This window comes from Ochotona curzoniae, unplaced genomic scaffold (genome assembly GCF_017591425.1).
Source record: "Ochotona curzoniae isolate NIBS_2020 unplaced genomic scaffold, NIBS_Ocur_1.0 contig_883, whole genome shotgun sequence".
In the NCBI taxonomy this organism is placed as follows: Eukaryota; Metazoa; Chordata; class Mammalia; order Lagomorpha; family Ochotonidae; genus Ochotona; species Ochotona curzoniae.
The window spans coordinates 46,345,953-46,369,571 of record NW_024466599.1 but is presented as its reverse complement, the minus strand read 5'-3'; the positions used below and the strand labels follow the sequence as shown (position 1 = coordinate 46,369,571).

General features: G+C 37.5%; 1 protein-coding gene across 6 annotated transcripts in view; it reads left to right on the top strand.

The window, feature by feature from the left end:
* VRK2 (VRK serine/threonine kinase 2) overlaps nucleotides 1-23,619 on the top strand; it is an 89,419-nt gene that overhangs the window by 43,032 nt on the left and 22,768 nt on the right. For all 6 annotated transcript variants that reach the window (XM_040993415.1, XM_040993413.1, XM_040993414.1 and 3 more), the window contains 3 exons: nucleotides 9,814-9,946; nucleotides 19,003-19,123; nucleotides 21,369-21,427. In XM_040993415.1, the coding sequence (XP_040849349.1) occupies nucleotides 9,814-9,946; nucleotides 19,003-19,123; nucleotides 21,369-21,427 (313 nt within the window). The remainder of the gene's footprint in view (nucleotides 1-9,813; nucleotides 9,947-19,002; nucleotides 19,124-21,368; nucleotides 21,428-23,619) is intronic.

Genomic DNA, 23,619 nt, shown 5'->3' with positions numbered 1-23,619 from the left:
AGGCTTACCCCACCTCTCTGTTTTGAGCATTTGTGGATTGAAATGATTAGATGAGAACTTTTTCTCTCAAAAAAATGCAGAGAATGACATTAAAACATGTTTATTAAATTTAAAGAAATATAAATCATCTGAATAAATTTTAAAAAGCCATATCTTTATAAAAGATGGTATACATCCATCCCAGCTGACTTCTTGAACATTGTTATGGATTAGGCATTATGTTATATTCTTTAATAAAATAATGTTTCCAAATTTGTGTTTCTCTGATAGGTAGGTGGCAATCTGTTGACTACCTAAGCAAAGTTTTTGTTTCATTTTTGTTTTAAAGATTTATAATTTTTATTTGAAAGTCAGATTTATAGAGAGAAGGAGAGACAAAGATCTTCCATCCACTGGTTCACCCCCCAAGTGGCCACAATAGCCAGAGTAGAGCCAATACAAAGCCAGCAGCCAGGAACTTCTTCCAGGTATGTCATGTGTGTGCAGGGTCCCAAAGCTTTGGGCCGTCCTCTACTGCTTTCCTAGGCCACAAGCAGGGAGCTGGAAGGGAAGTGGATCAGGCAGGATACAACCCCGTGTCCATGCAGGATCCCAGTGCATGCAAGGCGAGAACTTCAGCCCCTAGGCTATTGTACTGGGCTGCTAGGCCAAGTTTTAAATTATTCTTGGAAACCCCACAAATTTTAAAATGTAGTATAGGTTTGTACAATTGATAAATGGAAAGTTAAGAGTCTGATCTAGAATATGGAAAACCATGTACTTCTGATTTTATTGCTTACACTAGCATCTCACTTAGCAGTGGTTTTGAGTTAACACCCATATGCTGTTATCTTTCAGTGTTGCTAGTGAAGGAGGCTGGAGCAGTTGAGCTAAAATCATGTCTTTTATTTCATAGGGTAGATGCTCTCTTATTTGGAAGGGCATCCCCTTGCTGATCAGAAGCGTGTTCTTTTTTCATGTACCATTGTTCATCACTGTTCATCCTTGTACATCTATGAGTCCTTTATTGATGGTTGTGGTCTATGTTGATCTCCTTCTCTGATTTCCTAAGGCTTGAAATAATGTACTTAACACCCAAGAACAGTGAGTTGTCACTTGCCTTGTACAGTCTTACATTCTGAACTAGGATGTACTCCTTGACACCTGTAGTTAGCTATGTTCCTCTTTCTTCTTTTGTGTTCTGCACAGCACCTACATTTGTATTTCTTTTGTATAACCCTTCAAGAAGTTCTTTATTGAGTGCTCAAGACATGTGGCCGTGTCTTGATATGGGATCTGTCATTTAGTGTCAGGATACCTTGATGGTAAGTTCTTTGCTCCATCAAGCTTACCAAAGCTGCCTAATAAGTGGAAAAGGGTGACACTCCCAAATAGAGATGAACAATTTTTCATGCCCAATGTCCAGTGCTGAGTGTGGTATAAAAACACCCATGGGGTTTAAAAACGCTCATTACATTGCCTTGGAGGCTACGGGAAGTTGTGCTGAAGTGTCTAAGTTCCAGTTCCCATTCTGCCACTGAGCAGAAAGCTGTGTCTTTCACCACATTGTTTAACATATGTGGGCTTTGCCTTTCTTGTCTATGTGTTCTTGAAGGTTCTTTCTAGCTCTAAATTTATATGGTTCTCTGCAAATACAGTCCCCATTCTGATGTGTTCCCTTAATGCTCATCACAGAAGGTAATGTTTCTTAAAAAATGTTCCCAAAATATATTGCCTGCTATTGCAGAGCTAAGGAAATACAAAAGTTTGGATTAAATACAACTTAATGAGCTAGGAAGTGGAATGATAGCACCAAATCTGTATCTGGTTGCAAAATACTCACTTTGGGAGTCCCTTGGACATCCATAGGGTAGGGTCAGAAGCCTCGTTAAAACTGCTTATTCACTGTTTGCTGGAGGGAATTCTTACACAATCCATTTATCAGTCACAGTTGCTTGTCAGATGGCATCTGAGAGAGTGTCCGTAAGAGTTTTTACATGGGACTAACACAGTTGCTGGTTAAAGTAGCATTTCATGTGTTGTGCATTTATAAAATTTAGTTCTGATCACTTGTACATGTGAAGATCCGTAAAACTTTGCTCTGACAACACTTTTGTATTCTGTTAACTCCAGAGTGATATTAAATTTTTTAGCTTGATATCATGTTACTTAGATGGCATTGCTGAAAAAGTTGCTTTAAAGCATTGTGCTATATAGTGAAAGGGATTGCGTATAGACTAAATAACATGGTTTTTATCATTGTGGCATACAGTAATATGTATTTTATCTTCCTAGTGAGGCCCGCTATAAGTGTTCTTAAGCAAAGATATTTTTGAAATTGTTGCTATGTTTTTGGTTACTTAAACTTTTAAAATTCATATACTTTGAACTTTAATTAATAGCATTATTTTAAAATTAGATTTTTTGTGCATTTTTTCTGGTCTCAATATAACTATCATAAAATATGTTGCTGCTGTGATAACTTGTGCATCTACTTTTCATAAGTTCTAGAAACTTGGAATTCTTTTCATCTCATTTGTCAAATGAAGATGAAATTTGTTTCAGTTTTATTTCTGTCCAATTTTTTGCAGTGTGTTAATACTATTTAAATGCTAATTTGTTAAGGTATTTTAAAAATGAGTTATCAAATGCAGTGTTAATGGCATTTCTGTTTTCAAAATTTACTCTTTCCATGGGCATAGTATGCACTACTAGAATATAACTATACAGTATTAAAGGGTAAAAAGTACTCAAGAGAATAGCACCACTTTAATTTAGTAAAACCATCATCTCTGTATTTAACCTTTTGTGAAGTTTATTTTCCACTGCTAAAAAGACTGAGACAAAACATGTTAAACTTAATTATATGCAAATTATAATTATAAATACATAATTTTGTTTCTTCTAGGAGCATTGTTTTTTAAAACTATTTTAAAAAGATTTTTGAACATGGTGCAAAAGAGAGCTCAATATACCTATCACTTAGCTATAAAATCAAACACTTAAATTGTTTTGATTTTTTTCAATGATAGAACATTTTACCTGAATACTGCAGCAGATATATAGATGAATTATCACAATGACATTGCCACTTCACAGGTTCAGTTCTGTTTTTTTTTTTTATTTTAAAATTCACTAGAAAATCTTCTTTCATTTCAGTTGTACGTTAACTTTCATTTCCTTTTAGTGCACTTCTCTGTGCTGCAGCTTCCTTTCCTGTAAGTCCAACAGGCTAGATCATGTCATCTTTGGCTTCTGCTCTCTCTCTTGGCCTCAGACCTGCTCAGAAATGACTTAGCAGCAGTCTGCTTTGGGGAACTACCAATGCAGAACTGCAGGAATGTGATTTCTTTCACAGAACTCCCTTGTGTATTAGGAATACAGGCACATCGCTAGTTCTGGCGAGAGGAAAACAGGCATTGGATCGGAATGACAGATCCATTGCGGCATCTGTCATTAGCATGGGCTCTACCACGTACAGTGAGTGTATGCGTGATTCGTGAACAATGAGAAACCAAGTGTGCATAGATTAATTTATTAGCTCAGTGCTCAGGGTGAACAGGTAAAACCTAGCAAGGAGAGCTGGGTGTAGCATAGTTAGATGGGTTAACAAAATCATTTGTGCATGCTTTTAAGCTGTGTCAAGAGACTTTTACAATTTAATTCAGCCATCATAGGTGCTTTCTTACATATAAATCTGTTCCAGTGTGTTCATAAGAAGCAGCTGAAAAGGTGGGGGTTGCCATTGTTTGAATTTTGTACCTTTGTAAGTTGCCAAAGTTCCCACCCACAATATCCTGTGATTGTGGCTTTTTTTTGGGAAGTAGTCTTTATCATGAACAGGTTAAGATGAAGTCTTCATGCATAGCCTAAATTCAATATGATATTGTTATTCAAAGGAGAAACTTGAACCTACAGACACACATAACAGGACAATGTAAAACCAGCAAAAGAATGCCATGTGGAAATCAGTGAATGCTGAAAGCTGCTGAAGCGTAGGAGCGAGGCCCTCCTTCAGTTCAGCCTTCCAGCTTCTGTGAGTAAATAATAAAAATTTTAATAAGAATATCAGGTTGATGTTCTTTTGTCTATTTCCTAATGTCTGCTAGCCACGTAAAAGCTTTAGACTTCAAGAAAGGAAAAGAGAAATGGGCGAACAGAGAGCAGGAAGAAATATCTACTTGTATTTTGCCCATAGACACTTTAGGTAAGAGCACATCAGCTGGTGTTTCTAAAGTGATTTGTCCTTTTACATAAGCCTCCAAGCCGTTACTGCTTCAACGTGTGTGCCACAATCCCTGCTTCATTATTTGCCATACTCATTTATCCTGAAATTATGTCCCAGGACCAAAGAGAAGAAACACAAAGAAGAATATTTACCTTCTAATTTCAGGCAAAGGGTTTGATAGATGTTTGAGACTGTTTTCTAAAGTCATACGTTGTGTAATTTTTGATGTTGGGTGTGTAGCATAGTTAAGGATATGAGTTCTGAATCAATCTTGGGGTTTGAATTGTGGCTCTGCCTCTGTTCTTTGCCAAGTTACTTTACCTCTCTGTACTTTTGTGTTACCATTCTAAAGGTAATTGTGTCTCTCTCAAAGCAGTTTTATTAGAGTCAAATGATTCCAATACGTTCAAGTTTTAACTCAGCGTCCAGAACAAGTAAACAACATTAATTAGAAATGTCTTTATGGTTTTTACACTAATTAATAACTTCTTATTTTGCTTCACAATAATGCATTAGTAAAATCAAGCATATATTTTAATTGAACATTAAATTGGACATTTTAAGTTTGGGTCTCCTCAGTTGCGTTGTTGCATATCAGACATCTCTGAATTTGTGGAATATTAAAGGTTTAATTTCTGTCCTGAGTGGAAGGATTTGCACGTTTTAGTAATGTATATACTCTGTAAATATAGGGCAATTTAACAAATCACCTGTCCCAGCTATATGCTTCACAAGGCAGTTAGTGCTTTTGAAACATTATTATTTGAATGTTTAGCATTAATAAATGTTTAGTTTTTTAAAGATTTATTTTATTTTTATTGGAAAAGCGGATATACAGAGAGGAAAGACAGGAAGATCTTCCGTCCGATGATTCACTCCCCAAGTGAGCACAATGGGCCGATACTATGCCGATCCGAAGCCAGGAACCTCTTCTGGGTCTCCCACACGGGTGCAGGGTCCCAAAGCTTTGGGCCGTCCTCGACTGCCCTCCCAGGCTGCAGGCAGGGAGCTGGATGGGAAACGGAGCTGCCGGGATAGAACCGGCGCCCATATGGGATCCCGGGCATTCAAGGCGAGGACCTTAACCACTGTACCACTGCGCCACTGCGCCGGGCTCAATAAATGTTTGAGTGACTGAGTCTCATTGGTCACACTTTTTCTGCTGTTTTTTTTTTTTAAGATTCATTTGTTTTTATTGGACAGTCAGATTTACAGAGAGGAGAGACAAAGATCTTCTGTCTGCTGGTTCATTCCCCAAGTGTCCACAACAGCTAGAGTTGAACCTAACTGAAGCCAAGAGACAGGAGCTTATTCTGGGTCTCCCACACAGGTGCAGGGTCCCAAGACTTTGGCCATCCTCTGCTGCTTTGCCAGGCTGCAAACAGGGAGCTCGATGGAGAGTGGAACACTCAGGACATGAACTAACACCCATTTGAGATCCCTGCACATTTAAGCAAGGGTTTAGTCACTAGGTTATCATACTGGTTACACTTCTATTTCTAGGAGCTGGGTACATATATGACCAATGGGCTGTTACTGTCCAAAATTTGGGGGCATCTTGAGTCACACAAGGTTATGTGTAGACTCTAAGGCGGTATTTCTGTATGTGGAATTACACAGTGCACTGTTTTTAAATTAAATGGATAAAGAAATTTCTTTATCTAGGGACTATCAAAAACCATGGAATCCCAAGGAGGTGTACATGTAAGAATTTAGCACTATTGCTGGTAACCTTACATACTGTGTTTAAAATTAATAGAACTTTTAGTTAGTGTAGATAGGGAGAGTATTTCCAGTGCTTGCCAGTGGTTTTTGTAGACCATTTTATAGTATAGCAGTAACATCAAACTATATCTGAAAATATTTTTATCTCCTATTTATATATGCCAAGTTCTGATAATGCTTAACAATATATTGTAAAGTTGTTTTTTTTTTTAATTATCAGTTTATTTGAAAGAGTTAGAGAACCTCCAACAACTTGTTCGTTACCCAAATGACCACAATGGCTGGGCTGGACTAAGCTGAAGCCAGGAACTGAGAGCCTCTTATGCATCTCTCAGGTCGGTGGCCAAGGAGATTCAAAGTAGGACTTTACTAAAGATAGAACTTGAGAATATGGCATGTATGAGTATTGATGTGTCTGCATTAAAGTGGAGTTCCAAGATAGGCCTTCTTAAGAGCAGTGTTTTCATAGTCATGGTCAAAGGCTAATTTGTTCTTCATATTTATCTCGTTCATTAATCAAGGCTAGGAGTTATTGACCACCTGTGACAGATTGGGTTCTCAGGAAAACTGTATTTTCCTGAGACAATATTGGGAGCACAAGGACTCTATTGGAGGTGGGGGAGGAAATATACCAGTGATAGACAAAAGGGGAGGATGCATGGACGAGTGGGGGTTGGAGGGGCTTTCAAAGTGGGATGTTAATCTGATGCCTGTAAAAGGACATAATACAGAATTGCCTTAGATTGTGCTGCAAGTCTGATTGAGAAACCCACTGGGGAGCTTGAGGACTAAAACTGTCCACTGGAACAAACTTCAGTGGGTAGATGTGGCCACACACTGGCCTCTGCATCAGCAGTCATTGGCAAGCTGCCCAGAAAGTGTGTGGCCTTGTGAGTTTCACAGGTCCTTTGGTTGGAGAGGAGAGGAAGGGTTGGGAGCTAATTGCATTTCCAATAGGCAAAAAGTGTGTTTTTCCTTGGCGGGATTGTATCTCAGTGTCCCAGTCATGAGATACTGAAATCAAAAGCCCACAAAGGCATGGGTTCGAAGTAGGTGTAGTTGGGGACTGGCGTGGGTGTAGCTGAGAAGATAGCTGGGAAGAATTCTTGTAGATGCCATATTTAGTGAATCCTGGGTGAGCTGCATTATTTGGGAGTATTATTTTTCATCTTAAATGTAGATGATGACACGCCTTCTGTACCTCATACAGTAGATATGTAAGAAAAGGGGGAAATGAGTATTACGTCAAATGTTTGAAATATTTCTGAAATCAAAGTAAAGGGAAATAGGCAACACTGTCCTCATACTCCTGAAAAAGAGAAATGGTTACTACACTCAGGAATGATGCACACAATGAAATAATTGAAATGCTTATGTGGCGTGGTTGGGACAGACACTTGGCACAGCAAGTTGAGCCGCTGCTTGGAAATGCCACATCCCATATCAGAAGGCCTGAGATTGCATTCTGCCTCCACTTGCAATGTGCCTTCCTGCCTACTTACACGGTGGGAGGCAGCACATGATGGCTCAGGCACTTGAGTGGGTCCTTGTCAGCCTCATGGGAGAGCTGGAATGAGTTTCTGGCTGGCTCTTGGCTTTGGTCTGGCCTGGGCCTGCTACAGGAGGCATTTGGCAAGTGAATGAGTTGATGGGAAGGGTGGTATGTCTGTATCTGTATCTCTGGTGATCTGCTTTTCAAGTAATAATAATAATAATAAATGGTCAGGAAAACAGCTATTTAAATATTCCTATGGCTAGTCTTATTACAGTTCGAATAATTACTCTGTATCAACACCTGGTGTAAATTTTGTTTACTAAGGCAAGCTTGTAGGTAACTGTGGATATTACATGTATTTGCATCTAAGTTGAAAACAATTAGTTATATTAGTTTTTTTTAGCAAGTTCTTTCTGATAAGACTGGCAAGTAACATTTTAGGATTTTTTAAGCTCTGGACACATAAGGGTCTATGTTGCTCTCTCCACTACCTCCTCTTTCAGAATCCTATAACAATGTAAAAGTTGTTCTCAGCTTTACAGTACAGAAAGTAGGACCAAGGCTCCCTACCCCTACTATGGATCAAGTTCTGCTTAAGCTTGTTTTTTTCTTTTTTTCTTCAACATGATTTCCAAAGTCATCAGAATTCCTAATTCTATGCTGCATATAAAACAGAATGGGGTTTTCCAGTGAGACTGACCTAGTTGAACCCTTTCTTCTCTAGCGCTGTGACTTGGACAAGTTTTCTGAGCGCTGAGATACTCGGTGTCCTCAGCATGTAAAATGAGAGCAGTGCTGGGTGACTGCATGTGGTTGTCTGGATTTAACAAATTAATTTGTGAAAGGCACTTCCCTGAGTGGTTGTCAGATAATAGAACCTCAATTCATGTTCATTTCTCCTTCCTTCGTTTTCTTGTTTGACAACATTTCCCAGCCTCTCCTTTCCCTCTTTGAGTTATTCTGGTAACACACAAGACTGTCTACTAAATTACCTTAGTTGAACTCTGAGCTGCGTCTAATTTGAGTCAGTTAATTTGTCAACATTTTGAATACTTGGTTCAGATTATTGACTTTGCTACCTCCTATGTCGAGTGTCTGTCTCTCCAACAAAGGCAGTCACTCTTACATCTTTTCCATAGTGTCCCATAATTACCTCTTTCCAAAATATATTGATAGTGCTAGTGGTAAAAGTTTAGAGCGTTGTTTTCTGTTTTCAGAATATAAATATTTGAGCCATTTGCTAAATTGCTGCATAAAATCTGAAGTGAAAAAAATGCACAGTAGAGGTGGAGAAGGGTAGTCAGGTTTGCTAAAGGAATCCTGACTTGATGGCTTGCTTGTCTTTCAGGGTTATGTGAGTGACAGCAGTAGCTCTGTAAGATTATCAGGAGCCCGGCTGGTTGGCTAGATAACTCGTAGTGTTGCTGCTTTAGCGATGTCTGTCTTAGAGTGTGCAGGGCATGCTCCCCAAGGCCATAAGCAGGTGTGTTTTAAATCACTTTGAAACGTGAATATTTCAAAGCGATTTAAAATGACCACGTATCTCCACCTTCGTTTGTGGCTTGGGAAGCATGACGGCATCTGGTTGGAACTAGGGTGCTGTTTTCTGGCTGCACATCTCAGGACGTGTGTGGTCAACACAGCTCACCAGTCAACACATGCTGCATCTTCAGAACTCCTCCCCTCCGCTGCTCTCTCTCAACAGAAGCTAAGAAAAAGTCTCCTGAGTTGCTGTGTGACTTTTAACAACCTACACTGCTGTTTGGAGACCCAGTTTGTAGTTCTTAGATCACAGTGATGATATGGCAGGCCACAAGTCCTGCACTGATACTCCACTCATTGGTGTTTTTATGATTTTTTTTTGGGGGGGGAGGGTGGCTTTTTCCCTTTTTCTTTTTTTTTTTTTTTGAATCATCTTTTATTCCTGTTACTGGAGACTCATACAACATCAAGGTCATGTTTTTAGGATGCACGCTCTCATCTCCCCTCCCTACTTGAAAGTTTAATGTTCCAGAGAGGAGATGCAAGAAGTGGAGCCTTACAAGCTCTTGATTACTGACAAAAAGACATATTGTCTTTTATGCCATCTAGATGGCCACCTGGAGCGAGGGGATTTAAATGCAAAATAAAAAGGCTGAAAATGTTAGACAGCTTAGAAGTAAGACATGCCGATGTTGAAGGTGTAAGTTGGAAAGTTATGACCCCCGGTTGTGTGTATTTTATCTGAAAGCACCATTTGGTTTAATGAAATGTGGATTTAATAAAACGGGATCTGAGGCTGTTCTTAAACCTATCAGCCTCTGAAGACTTCATTGTAAAGATTCTGTTTCCAGAGGACAAAAGCATTGCTCACTTCAGTTACTCACTTCTCTGTTCATTCTTCTAGGTTTATCTTGCAGACTATGGACTTTCTTACAGATACTGTCCCAATGGGAACCACAAACAGTACCAGGAAAACCCTCGAAAAGGCCATAATGGGACTATAGAGTTTACCAGCTTGGATGCTCATAAGGGAGTAGGTGAGTTTCTTTTTCTTATTTTAAAAGAATGATTACAGTCAAGAGTCGATAAGAATGTGTGAAATGACCTCTCAGTAATCCGTTTGAAGAGTGATATAGCACTGATGAGACTTGAATGAAACAGTGAATTCTGTTAGGCCAATGAGTATATTTTGCAACATTGGAAGGAGATACTGTAACAAGTGCAGCAGCAGCCAAAGGTGTCAAGCGTGATGTTCATTTTGCCCTGAACATAACTAGTTTATGTAGGTTGACTCTTGGGCATTGGTGCTGAATTGTTAGGCCATAGTGAACGTCACAAATTTGGTAAGGCTGTGCGTCTGAACAGTTATTCCTGATCTCATTGTGCCCTTATCAGAGGTCTAGAAGATACGATCTCTCAACAATAAGGCTATCTTTTCTGCAACTATAAAGTGTTAACTTGTGGAAATCTCTCCCAGTCACCTTTCATATATCTTACTTATTTAAACTCACTTTGATGGTATTGGAAACACATTTGCAGGTAAATTACATACATAGTCCTTTTATTGGATATTGATTGTACTGCCTTGCATTCCAAGGCAGACTTAATTCAACAATTCCCTAATTAGTTAAAGTCATAACCTATGTCTTGTATTCATTTACCATTAATTAAACCTTAGCTGTTTATTACACTGCAGTCCAAATCCAATAGCCGACCCAGAAAGCCATGGTAAAGGAAGTAGGAGGTCAATATTGAAAATATATGGTGCAGAGTCCCACTGATGGTTGCTTTGTTCACAATCAATATGGTCAATGCAACTGTACTTTCTTAGTTGCTCTGTCAGCAAGACAAAAAGTCAATTCTAATGTTATGCTAGTGAAAAAAATGGAGATTATCGAAAAGCTTTGGCTTTCAAAATTATATTCTTTATAAACTTTGTTTATAAGTATTTTTATATGTGCTAAATCAAATCATTTTTAAGCAGCTTTGAAAGGACTGCATTTTCACTAAAAGATAACTAGATATTGTTCTTGTTAATGGTGGTTGAGCTCTTACCTTGAACTGATAGTTTCTAAAGAGTTCTCCTTGGCACAGACAACTGTATATTATTGCCTTTTCTATTAAGAGGACCATTGACCATGTAATACAGAGGGTCTTGATCATTTTCCAAAGCAATTAAAACTCAGCTGAGTTTAAGGTAGGCTAGTGAGGAAGTGAAACAGGTATATCAATCATAGGTTACATTTGTCTGAATTAAAAGTTAGCTTTTGTTTTCCAGATCAGAATAGAAGAAATCACTACATTCTAAAAGTATAATTTATGAAGAAAAAGTAATGATTACTCAGAACTTTACTAATGCTTTAACACTTACCTTTTTAATAAAGCAATGCATATTTCAAAAAAGGGATGCCATTAATTAAGAAATGTAAAAATGAAAAATTTGTTGATAGTAGTTTTTTTGTAATTTAAAGTTGATGCCCAGTGAGTTTTTCATGTTTTACACGTTTGCATTTTTAATACCAAATACCCTAAATATTGTTTTGTTAATGATAAAACTAGAAATTTGTGCACCTTCTTAAAAGTTACTCCAGTTGTGTTATTAATGATACCAGCTTACAGATTTATTTATCTCTACAGATAGCTTTAATACTGATACTATCAGATTTTGAGTATTAAAATAAGAAACCTTTGTGATTACAATAGGGGAAGTAGAGATGGTGTGTGTTGATTGGTTAGTGTTGATTGTGGCAATTCTGCAAGTCTTCCTCTGTTAATTCTGTAATTACAAGTAGTGTTTTAATTAGACCATCTTTATTAAAGATTTGAATGAATTTATCTTATTTCAATTAAAGGCTTTTCTCTTAATTCACAATACCGATTGGTAAATTCTGTAGAGTTTGTCCCATTAGGGCTTTGAAGAAAAGGCTGAAGACTGACCAGTGAAAACTGGTAGTATTTGAAGGCCTGCATTAAATATTGTCTTATATTTGCTGGAAGGCTCTACACTAGAATGAATATGCGTTTATCATAAAGTCACAGGATTCCTCCAGGGTAGATTCCCATACCATAGAATTTAATCAGATTTCTAGACAATTCTATAACTATGGGCATGGGTATGTATGTGCATATATACATAATGAATGTACACGCATATACTTTTTGAAAATTTAGTGTTTGACTTTAGTTTGCTGAATAGAGGAAAAGCTTGATGGCCTCAAATGTTTGAATACTGTTAATTTCGAATGTTTTGCTTTTAATTTTCCAAAGTAAAATATCCTTAGATATTTATTAGAAATAATCATTTAGTCATATCTAGAAACCATAACAAAAAAGGCTATGAAACCTATGGATGATGTGGAAGTTCAGATTCATAAGGATGCATCCCCTTTACTTTCAGTACAAATAGCAGTTATGTTATCAAATAATGAAAACAATAATGTAAAAGCATAACGAACAAAAAGTTATCAAAATATTTGCTGTCACATATACAAAGGTACTTCAGAATTTGTGGACAGATGGAATTAAATGCTGAATTTATGTGTTGCAAAATCTTTTTGGTGCAAAAAAAAAAGTTGTTAAAATACATTGCAAATTTTATAATATGGGAAAAATGCTGCATAACTTGCAGAAACTTTTTTTACACCAAAATAAACTCATACTTTTTATTACATTTTTTACAAATTTTCCAAAGAAAGCTTATATCCATGTCTGGTCAGCCCCAGGGACATATTCAGGTTTAATGTAACACTGACAGCCTGATTGGACCACGTGGCCTCTGCTTTTTGTCATGCTTATTTGGAAAACTAAAGCATAGTCTCATTTTTTTTATGTGGACTCATCAATTTCTATAATGAAGAAGCTTATATGAAGTGCCAATCATCTGTTTCATGTAAGCATTTTCTAATTCAAATTTATGGAAAAGAAGAAAAAAATTAGCTATTAATTTGTCTTACAAACCGAAATCTGTGCTAGGCTTGGACGGAAAGACGAGGGAATGGATATATGACAACTGCTGGAAACGAGACATCTTCTTGTTTTTAAAAATCAGTTATTCCTCTGAACTCAGTTCTTTGTGTGATCTCAGACTATTTTGTGAGATACTGAAATGCTTCATTTATTATAACAGAATAATATGTGTTGGGCTTATTTCTGTTTTCTTATTCTTCATAAAAACTTGCGTGTATAAACATTGACATTTTGTTCTTATTGCCTGATAATTAAAGAGAATTATATCCGCGTCAAATATGCGGTTTTAAAATTTGTTACTTTCTTAGTAATGTTAAAAAGCAATATTTGGATCAATGTGTGATATAGATTTTTGTAGATTTTCTACTCACTGAGGCATGCAGTCAATACCTAATTTCTCTAGAGATATACTGCACTTAACATTTTGAGCTTTTTTAAATACTTCAGACCTGTGCATTGAGTGTATAATACCTGTTTTAATTTGACATCTGTGATGGCCATGAAATATGATACCTAAATTGCATTTTAAATATCTACTTGTTTATGTAATATATTCAGTATCAAGGAAAGAAATACAGTGCATCCTTTTTTAAATTGCCAATTTCTAGAGTATAAAAAAATCCAAGTCTTATGTTTCTTCCTGCATGGTTTCATTTCACTTTAGCATTCCAACTTTCAAAATATATGTGAAATAAACTGAGAATACATTTTCATGTTACCAAGCTTGGGAAGTGACATGGTTTACACAATACTTATCTTCTCAAACAATATTTTAGAGAAAGGAGCCCATTTTCCTCTATTGTAAGATATTATAGGAAATCACCAAATTATTAATATGTTCTGTTGGAACTGTTAATAGTTACAACAATATACTCTGACTTTCTTTTAGGTAAATTGATGCCTAAACAGTTCTTTGTTAATACATAAATGATAATCAGGATTATTCTTTGCATCTGAGATTTTTTTTTTCCTTTGGCTTTAGGCAGAACACCAGAGAAACAGTGATACAAAGAGATCTTCCATCTGCTTGTACACTTCCTAGGTTTCCACAACAGTCAGGGCTGGGCTGCTGATAAGCTAGGAGCTCTATGCAGATCTCCCATGTTGATGTTGGGACTGTGTACTTGAAACATCATCTACTGCCTCTCGGCACAATTGCAGGAAGCTGGCATGAAAGCAGAGGCAGAGGTGGGACTGTATCCCCCAGCATTCCAATATGGCATGTAGGAATTGTAGGTGACAGCTTAACCCACTGTGCCACAGTGCCTGTTGCTTACTGTGTACTTTTAGGATTGGCTTAAAACTTTGATGCGTATCTTGACTTTTGTGTTGAACTATCTTTTTTTTAAAAGTATACATTGCCCGGTTGTAGGAGCAGGTGTTTTGGCAGAGCAGTTAACATACCACTTAGGCTGCCTGCATGCCATGAAGAAATATCTGACTTGAATACCTAACTCTATTCCTAATCCCAGCTTTCTGCTGATGTGAATCCTGGAGACGGCAGATGGTAGTCCAAGTACTTAGGTTGCTGTCTCCCTGATGGAAGAGCTGTGCTGGGTTCCCAGCTCCTGAATTTAGCCTGCCCGGCCCTTGTTGTGGCAGTTTGTGCGCAGTTTGTCTCTCTCCTTTTCAAGTAAACAAAAATGTGTGTATGTGTATATATACATACATACACATATATACACACACATAATTTATATACATATAAATTTATTTGTACTTATGTATTTATATCTAAATTTCGATGTGTATGTTGTACAGATATGTACATATATCCATTGGCCAATATATTTCTATATCTCTGCTCAGTTGAGCAACTTTTCCTAAGATTCACAGAATGGTATTTCAAAAACAGCAGCAGAAACAAGTTAAAGCTTACGATGTAGCATTTAAAAGACCCTGAAAAAAGCAAGGAATACCTAAGTTTGATGCTTTATTTGCAATGTGACTCATCACCTTCTGTTTTTTTAATATCCTCATGGAAATTGTGGCAAATAATGATCACCACAATATTTCCCAGTACTTTACACATCCAAATTCACAGAATGCTGAATAACAGGCTATCAATTGGAAAACTAAAAATAAACTTCAAATTTGTTTGCACTCGATATTGATTTATCAGGTGGATATCTTAGATATTTTCTGCTGGTTGTCTTTTTTGAGTATATATGGTGACATGTATGTTTTGGGTATTTTAAAGTTTGTTACTTGAGCCATACGTCTTCAAGTTCACTTTACTTTCTACTAGTCCTGTTTTTCTTCATACTCCTCAATGTCACTACAGTAGGTAAATAATAGATTCAGTGGAAAACACTTTCAGTGAACAGATCACTTTAGCTAAGTAATCAGGCCCATTTTTGAATAAATTGTTAGGACTTTTCTTTCCTGCTAATTCCTCTTTCACTTTGGTGAATTTGTCACAGTTGACTTTTTTTTTTTTGTTTTATTTTGAATATTTGAATTTTTGTGGTACAATTTCATGTAGACTGGGATTCCCCCCACAAACTCCCAACCCCCCGACATTTTTTTTTTTTTCATTTTTATGTGAAGGGTAGAAAGACAAACAGAAGGAGAGGGAGAACTTGCATCTGCTGATTGAATCCCCCCCAAATGCCTAGAGAGGTGAGAGATGAACTAGGGCCACAGCCAGGAATTGGAAACCTAGTGGGAGTCTCTCTCATGAGTGACGGGAGCCCAGTGACTTGAGCTTTCATCTGTAGCCCCTCAGGGACCAAATAACCAGCAAGTCTGGAGTTGTGTGCTGAGGCTGAATATAGAACCAGGTATTTCACCGTGAGATCAGGCGTGTTCAGGGTGGTCATTTAATTCCATTTTCTATGAATTTTTAGTATTTACCTTATACTATTTGAATGGTTAAATGAGATAATATAAGGAATGTTGCATGCTTGATAAATAGCACCTTTCAGTAAATCGCTTTTGCCGTTTTTTCAAAATTATTCTGCTGTCAGCTGTTTCTAGATATGCTTTCTAGTGAAACAAAATATAAGTCCCCACCTGTGCTTCTTTTTAAATTGTTGTTACTCTTAACAATATTTTATCTCTGCAAATTGAACTATTGAGAATACAGACTTTCAACAGAATAATTTGTTTCCTACGAGTAAGCTGAATTCTTAGATGCTAAATAATATTTGTAAACAAAGAGAAAGTTCAGAGGAAAACATCTTAATTAAATCACTGTAGATTTCCAAAGTATTGGAAGTAAAAATTTGATTTCTTCTGGAAATAATGTGAAAGTGCATGGCTGATGGAATTATTGAATGTTGCTGAGGAATTTATGATATCAAAATAATTTGTGACCCAGACAAAACAATTTATTTTCTATCCAAATTGTTGAAAACATTTTTTTAGAAAAAAATGATACCCAGAATCATTGAATTTTAGAGCTAAATTGGAACTGAATCCCTATTTGAGTGTTTTCCGTTTACTGCCTCACCTAACATGCTTCAAAGTAAGTGTGAAGATTGCATAATGAAAGAACCAACTTTTTTTTTAAAGATTTATTTTTATTATTTTTTTTTATTGGAAAGGCAGATATACAGAGAGGAGAGACAGAGAGGAAGATCTTCTGTCCGATGATTCACTCCCCAAGTGAGCGCAACGGCCGATGCTATGCCGATCCGAAGCCAGGAGCCTCTTCCGGGTCTCCCACGTGGGTGCAGGGTCCCAAAGCTTTGGGCCATCCTCGACTGCTTTCCCAGGCCACAGGCAGGGAGCTGGAAGGGAAGCAGGGCTGCCGGGATTAGAACCAGCGCCCATATGGGATCCTGGGCGTGCAAGGCGAGGACTTAACCACTTGCGCCACTGCGCCGGGCCTGAAAGAACCAACTTTTAAGTTTATTTATAATTATGTAATCCTCTTCAACTGTGGTCAATTTTTTACAAGTTTTACATGTTGAGATTGTATTACTGTCATCTATAAGTTTTTAAATTCTTTGGACAGATAATAAGTGTTCTGTATTGTCTACCATAGAAGGAAAATAGACATCCTTATTTCCCTGAATCCTCTAGAAGGAAATTTTAGATAAGCACTGTAGTCAGAAAAACATTTCTGCCTTCCCACCTCCCCTTCTTCAATGGTGGGAAAGAACAATGTCCATGCATGTGTGTTTAACATTGCATATATTTCTGTAGAACTTACTGAAAAAACTGGTAAACGTCCACTTAGCCATAATTATTAATGCATATGTGCCTTGAAAGCAAAAAAATTTTTGTAAAATACTATAATGTGTTTTAATTAGGTAAAACTGAACTCTAATGGTAAGGGAAAGTTAACTCTCAAGGGGCTGTTTCAAATGAGGACCAGTTTATGAAAGATTGGCTGCAGAAATATAAATGACTTGTCATTACTTCCAGCTTCATATCAGTTAATCCCTAGTTGGGGAGAGGCGGGACGTGGCTGGTAAATTCATTCCATTTGAATTCTGATTGTTTTTCCTCAAAGGGCCTTTTGTGTGTCAACATCCAAACAGGTGCCAGAATATCATTTTTTTTTTTAAATTAGAGGATGTGAAATTTTTTTAGTGGTAGTCATCAGGAATTGCCATAATGGAAAAGGGACTTGTGAACACGTGTACAAATGGAACCATTCCATTATTAATGGGAGATTTATTGCTGAAGAAATCACTACAGAACAGCATGGTGGAGATTGTTTTTATTTTAATATGAGAGCCAAGTCTTGCATTAGGACATTGTTGAAGCTTATGCAAAAAGTAAATGGCACCCATGGGACTGAGGTATTCTCCTAGATTGGAGGGCCTTTAATAATCCAATACTCTAATAAGCAGTTAAGATAGAGTATATGGAACAGCTAATCTTGTCTTCTGCTTTTATAATAACTCATGCATTGCAACCAAAGCAACTGTGATGTGCTGGCAGCATTGTTTTTAGTCGATGACTTTTTAAATTAAAAACTAAGTTAGCTGAGTGACTTTTCAGAGTTTATTTAATGAAAAAATAGTAAAACTGAATGCCTGTTTACAGCAGGTTTAACAGCCACATACTGCTCTTTGGGGATTCTGCATCCCCACACAGATGAGTGCTCAAGTATTGGTAGAAAATGTAAAAAGCAGCCTATTGTTTTATAACAACCTGAAAGCACCATAAAAATGGGTTTATGGGCACCTGCTAATGTTTTAATTGTTATTTCAGTGATTTGTTAATAAATGTCAGTAATATTTGACATGTTTCTTGTGTTTCGTTGTTCATCTTGTGAGTTAAGGCAATTAACAAATACATAACAATGATCAAATTAGCTTGCAGCATTTACTAGTTAGATGTAAATGATATAGGGGCATGAAAATGCTGCTTTGGTTGTTGTTGTTTTTAATGAAAAGGCATCAACTGTTAATGTTTGAAAGCGTCTATTTGGCTTTAAAATCTCCATGGCCCTTCTCTTTCCACCCCCTGTACCACTGCCTCCCTTTCATATTTTCTGTTCTGGATTTGAGACGAGAATTTTTGCTTATGCTGCTACATCTAAAAATAATGCTTGCACAAATCTAAAACTGCATCCAAAGCGGCAGGCATACTCTGTCATACTCTGGTATCACTGAAAAATCTCGAGACAACCCTGCTTTCAATACTGCACACTAGATGGCAGTTTTGTCATATTCTTGCAAGCTCCGGTGCTGCTCGTGTGAGAGGAGCAGGAAAGGCCATCAGTGTTTAGTCTGCACTCAGAGGGTCCCTGCATGACCAACGCAGACCCCATGGACTTCCTGCAACATATGTTAGCAATTTAGCTGCAGACATTTATTTCTTTGTTTTACTGCTTGGCTCTTTGAGAAAGTGTTGGTGCTGGGTTATGGGTTGTCTGGATCATGTCAGAGGCCATGGGGATCAAGTTCATGTGACAGGCCAGACTAAGGAAAGATGAAGTTGGCGGAGGTGAGGAAACTGACCCTCACTTTCAACAGCAACAAGTCACTGCCTGTCTGTGGACCTGGGCCAAGCGCCTGGCCGTTTAAGTTTTCCTCCAGCTGAACAAACAAAACACTTTGCCCATTTGACTTTCATATTTCATCAGTAGTGGCTTGCTCAAAGATTTCTCTATTTCTCAAGAAGTTGCTTATCCCTCATCTTTCTCTTTTAATGCTCACCCCTGTAGCCCTGTCCAGACGAAGTGACGTTGAGATCCTTGGCTACTGCATGCTGCGGTGGCTATGTGGGAAACTTCCCTGGGAACAGAACCTGAAGGATCCTGTGGCTGTCCAGACTGCTAAAACAAAGTATGTATTTTCAAATCTGTTTACAGCAGCAAGCCTGAAGGGGCTTACGTTATGGGGAGCTCATATCCCAGAGAAGATTTTCATTTGCCTAACAAGAACCAAAACAAATTTAACTTCAAAAAAAAATTTTTTTTTTAAAACTCCAAACAATGAGCAGAAATAAAACCCATTTAGGTAAACATGCACTGAAATGAGGTATTCCTTCCCATGGTGCTTTCCAAAACATAGAATCTTGGTGCTAGTGTTTTCAAGGAAGAATATTCTTAAATTAGCATTATATGTAATATAATGAATAATTATATGTAATATAATGTTTAATTATATGGAATATAATGTATAGACTTATGGAAGTACTTTGCAGTTGGGGTGATTGATAACTGTGAGGCAATTGTATCAAATGGACAGTGGCTTTTATTTTCAAGTAAGAGGAACAAGTCTGCTTTATTTCTTAAAGGAAAATAACAGTTTTATGAGTTTATATAAAATGAACCTGCAGCCGCAATTATTTTTAATACTTTACATTCAATTTCTTTCGTTTTTATTAATATTCATATGAAAGGCAGGGAGACAGACATCTTCCATCTGTTGGTTCATTCCCTAAAAGCTCACACAGCCACAGCTAGGCCCCATGGAAGCCAGAGGCCCAGCATTCCTCCTGCATCTTGCCGGGTGGCAGTGGTCCAAGTGGTCCAGGGTACACAGCAGCAGGAAGCTAGTAGTCAAAGCAGAGCTAGGGCTGGAACCTGGGTCCTACACTATGGGATAAAAGCAAGCCAACAGGAGTCTTCATTACTTCACCAAATGCCCCCCACCCCTCATGCTTCACTTCCCCCCCCCCCCCCGGATTCTGTTAGCATTAGAGTTGGCTCAGAGAGAAAGTGGAATATTTTGCTTGATTTCCAGGTCTCACCTAAGGAAAGTCAAATTGCACATCACACCGAATAGCTGGTTTTGTTATATGTCAGTACAGCCACAGAAGTAATGCCATAGGTGGAAAAGGTCACTGAGTTTTAGGTAGGAAAAGTCACAGCAGAGGAGGAAAAGCAGAGTGAGCTTTGTAGTGAGTGTGACATCAGTTATTAATCAAGTTTACCTGGAAGATTCAAAATAATACAGGTTGCATCGATAAATACCGGTATAGGAAGCATTTCTCCAGGTGGAGTCTTGATCATCTTAGTTACTATGAACACATACACTTATAGAAGCCCAGGATCGGAACTGTGCGATTGCTGCAGTAGCTGATAGAGGCCTTATTAACACTCATTTAGTAGTTTTTCAAAGTGTGGATCAAGTCAAAGCGTAATAATGAGTGTATAGAATTAGTTTTGCCATTTAAGTTTCTATCTCGGCTTACCTAATTTGAATAATGAACTTTATTTAAAAGGATACCTTTTATTTTTTTCTCTAACACTAATTTTAGTCTTGTATCAATACTTGTATGCACTCATGGTAACTATCCACAATATAAATATATTTATGCACAATCCTATATAGTGACCTTTCCTATATTACGTAGTATCACAATGTATTAGTTATTCAACTTGTTTAAAATGTGTAACACTGAATTTCCCCATTAGAGCATAATTACGCATCCGTCTGTAACACTGTAGTTCCCTTATGTCCTCTGTTTTGCTGGTAGATTATCACATTCCCTGTTTTTAGTCGATACCTGTGTTGTGACTCACCCGCAACAGTAATTTTAGTTGAATTGTTACGTTCTCATCCTTACTGACAAAGTAGCTTAACTTATACTTGTTCTGCTGAACATGCTGGAAAGTGTTGACCACAGGGTTTTCTGATGCTATTGATATTTCAACCTTTTTCATCATGGAGTATCATAAAACACTGAGGAAGAGCAAAATACATTATTATTGTCCAGTGCTAATTACCCGAAGGAAAGCATCCTAAAAATCTAGATAAAATTTTTGTATGAATTTCTCTCTTTTTTTTTTTTTAAAGAAAAAGTAAGTAATCCTACTTCTGAATGTGTCCATGTAGAAAAGGTAAGTCATTTGTGTTAGGACTCTACACTCTTTAGTTTCTGGGTGACTCAGATTAATTGGGTCAGTGCAAATTGAGGGGTCTTCCTCACTTCTCTCTGCCCTCTCCTCCTTTAGGTGAAAAGAAGCACGGGAAATCAGTTTTGGTAAACTACCAACATGGAGTTAGTGCTCTACTTTCTAGCTGAAACAGTGAATCCCAGATTGAAAACAAATTCGTTATGTCTCACTGTGCTTTGTTGTAGTCTGCTGGACGAACTCCCCGATTCCGTGCTCAGATGGGCTCCTTCTGGAAGCAGTTGCCGTGAGTCAGATAATACATCTCCCTGTATGGTTTATAGGGCACTACATCTGTCCCTCTTGCAGCTTCTGCCTACATCGTTCACGCCTGTCCACGCCAGAATGGGCACAGACTATGCAGGGTTACAGATAGGTTGTTAGATATGAAAATGTTTCTATCACTTTGATCTCAGAATCCAGGAATCCTGTAAGAAATTACACAGGCAGAGTTCTAGGCTTCAGCAGTGGCATTGTTTTGTTTCGTTTTGTAAGTGAAATATATTTTGACAACAATCATGTACAAGTTATCCAGTATTTCTGGAGTTAAGATTTCTTAGGTTTTGTTCTCCTGTGTAGTTGACTTGAGGAAAGAATATTTTAAACAACGAATTTCAAAACATTAAACACTAGGATGCTTTTGGTGACCTGAGTTACACTGTGATTGGATAGCCGACAACAACAACAACAAAAATTAAGTGGTAAAATCATGCAACTTTATATGTCATAAATTGTTTCTCTCTCTCAACTTAATATAGAACCTTTTGGAGTTTGTTGATTGACAGTATTATCAATAAAATAGTCAACTTGGACTTGCCCAAGTTCCTGTCATGTTTGCATACAGGCAAGACACATTGTTTACTGCTAACCTAACAAATGAATTTGACTGTCTTGTAGAAAAGAGCTGGCAAGTTCTGTTCTCCTACTTACTTTCACTCAGACGGATTAACACACTGACTCTTGTTCTATGTTTACACTGGACAGTCTCAAGGCTAGATCTTAGCTAATTTCAGCAAATAGATCCACTTACCCCATGGTTAAGCTCAAATGCATCAGGTTCCATGTCAGAGTGGAAAAGGCACATCATCCAAGCCCATGTATGTCCATGGTCCCTTTTTTGGCTGAGAAAGCCAAATGTTTGATTTACATAGGAAGGAACAACAAACTATTCTGGTCCCACTCCTTGGTGTACTTAAGAACCAAACTCTGAGCCCGTCTGAATTAATCCTCTTTCTGCAGTACTTTGCTTCTAATGAAAGGGACCAAACAGGAAAGAGTCTCATCTTAGGAGATCGAAAAAATGAAGGTTTGGGTTTTGAATGACAGTAACTGAATCACAATTTCAGTATAAATTTTGACTAATTTTGTGTCATTTCTCTTGGCATGTGGTTTGTTCAGTGGGACAAAAGAGAGGTGGGAAATGCCATTTATATTTTTAATTATGTCTCTCTCTCTTAGCTAGCTTGTCTCTTCTGCACAAAAAATTCAGCATAGGATTGAAAAAGAACCCAGATGCCATGGATTGGAAAAGATAGGTGCTTGTGACCCATGTATGACCTGGGATGCTTCTATTACAGATAAGCATTGCATCACGCAAGAAGCTTACACAGGAAGCACTTTTGGTTTCTCTTGGTACAAACCATCTAAACCATAAAATGCAGATCTGTTTCTAAAGCATAAAATGTTGAACTTTTACTGTTGGATGAAGCTCTTTGAAGTTAGGAGGTTGAAAATTAACATTTGCAAAAAGTTCTATTACTGAGATATTTTATGAAATAAAAACATTCAAGAGGTTAGCCACATGCATGTCCAACTCAGTGTAACAGCAGTAATAGCTTCAACGACTTCTTTCTTTGGAAATGATAGTAATATTACTTAATATTTCACTAGCTTAAAAAGCAGAATATCATACTTTCATACTCAAAGCATTTTTGTTTGCTGGCTCTGGAAATAGACTAGTAATTTTTAAACAAGGTAGTGAATATAATAAGTCTAGGTCTTGAGCGGCTAACAGTTACACCAGCACTACATCAGAATAGTCTAAGTTTCAAATTCAAAGTAGCAAGTTTACAATGGAGATAGCTCTTTTCATTTTTCTTTCCCATTTGTACCTCACTGGTACTTCATTTTCCCAAACTCCAGTTCCAAGAAGGCTCCACGGCACAGCTGCTATCTGTGGATGTAGTGTCAGGAGCTTCCCACTGTCTTGTGGCTGTGATTCAGTTCCAATACATTCAGCCCTTCTCCATTTTGGAAAATTCTGGTTATTGAAATTGCAACATAAGAAAAACTTTGCTTATGGTTCATCAAAGATTAGGGGAGTACTTATGTTAGAATTGTAGTGAATGTAATATCCTCTTCTTTCCTTTCTTATCAACCTCATGGGAGTTGGATGTCCCCTATCCCGGGGGGCTCTAGGAAGCATACATTATAAATATG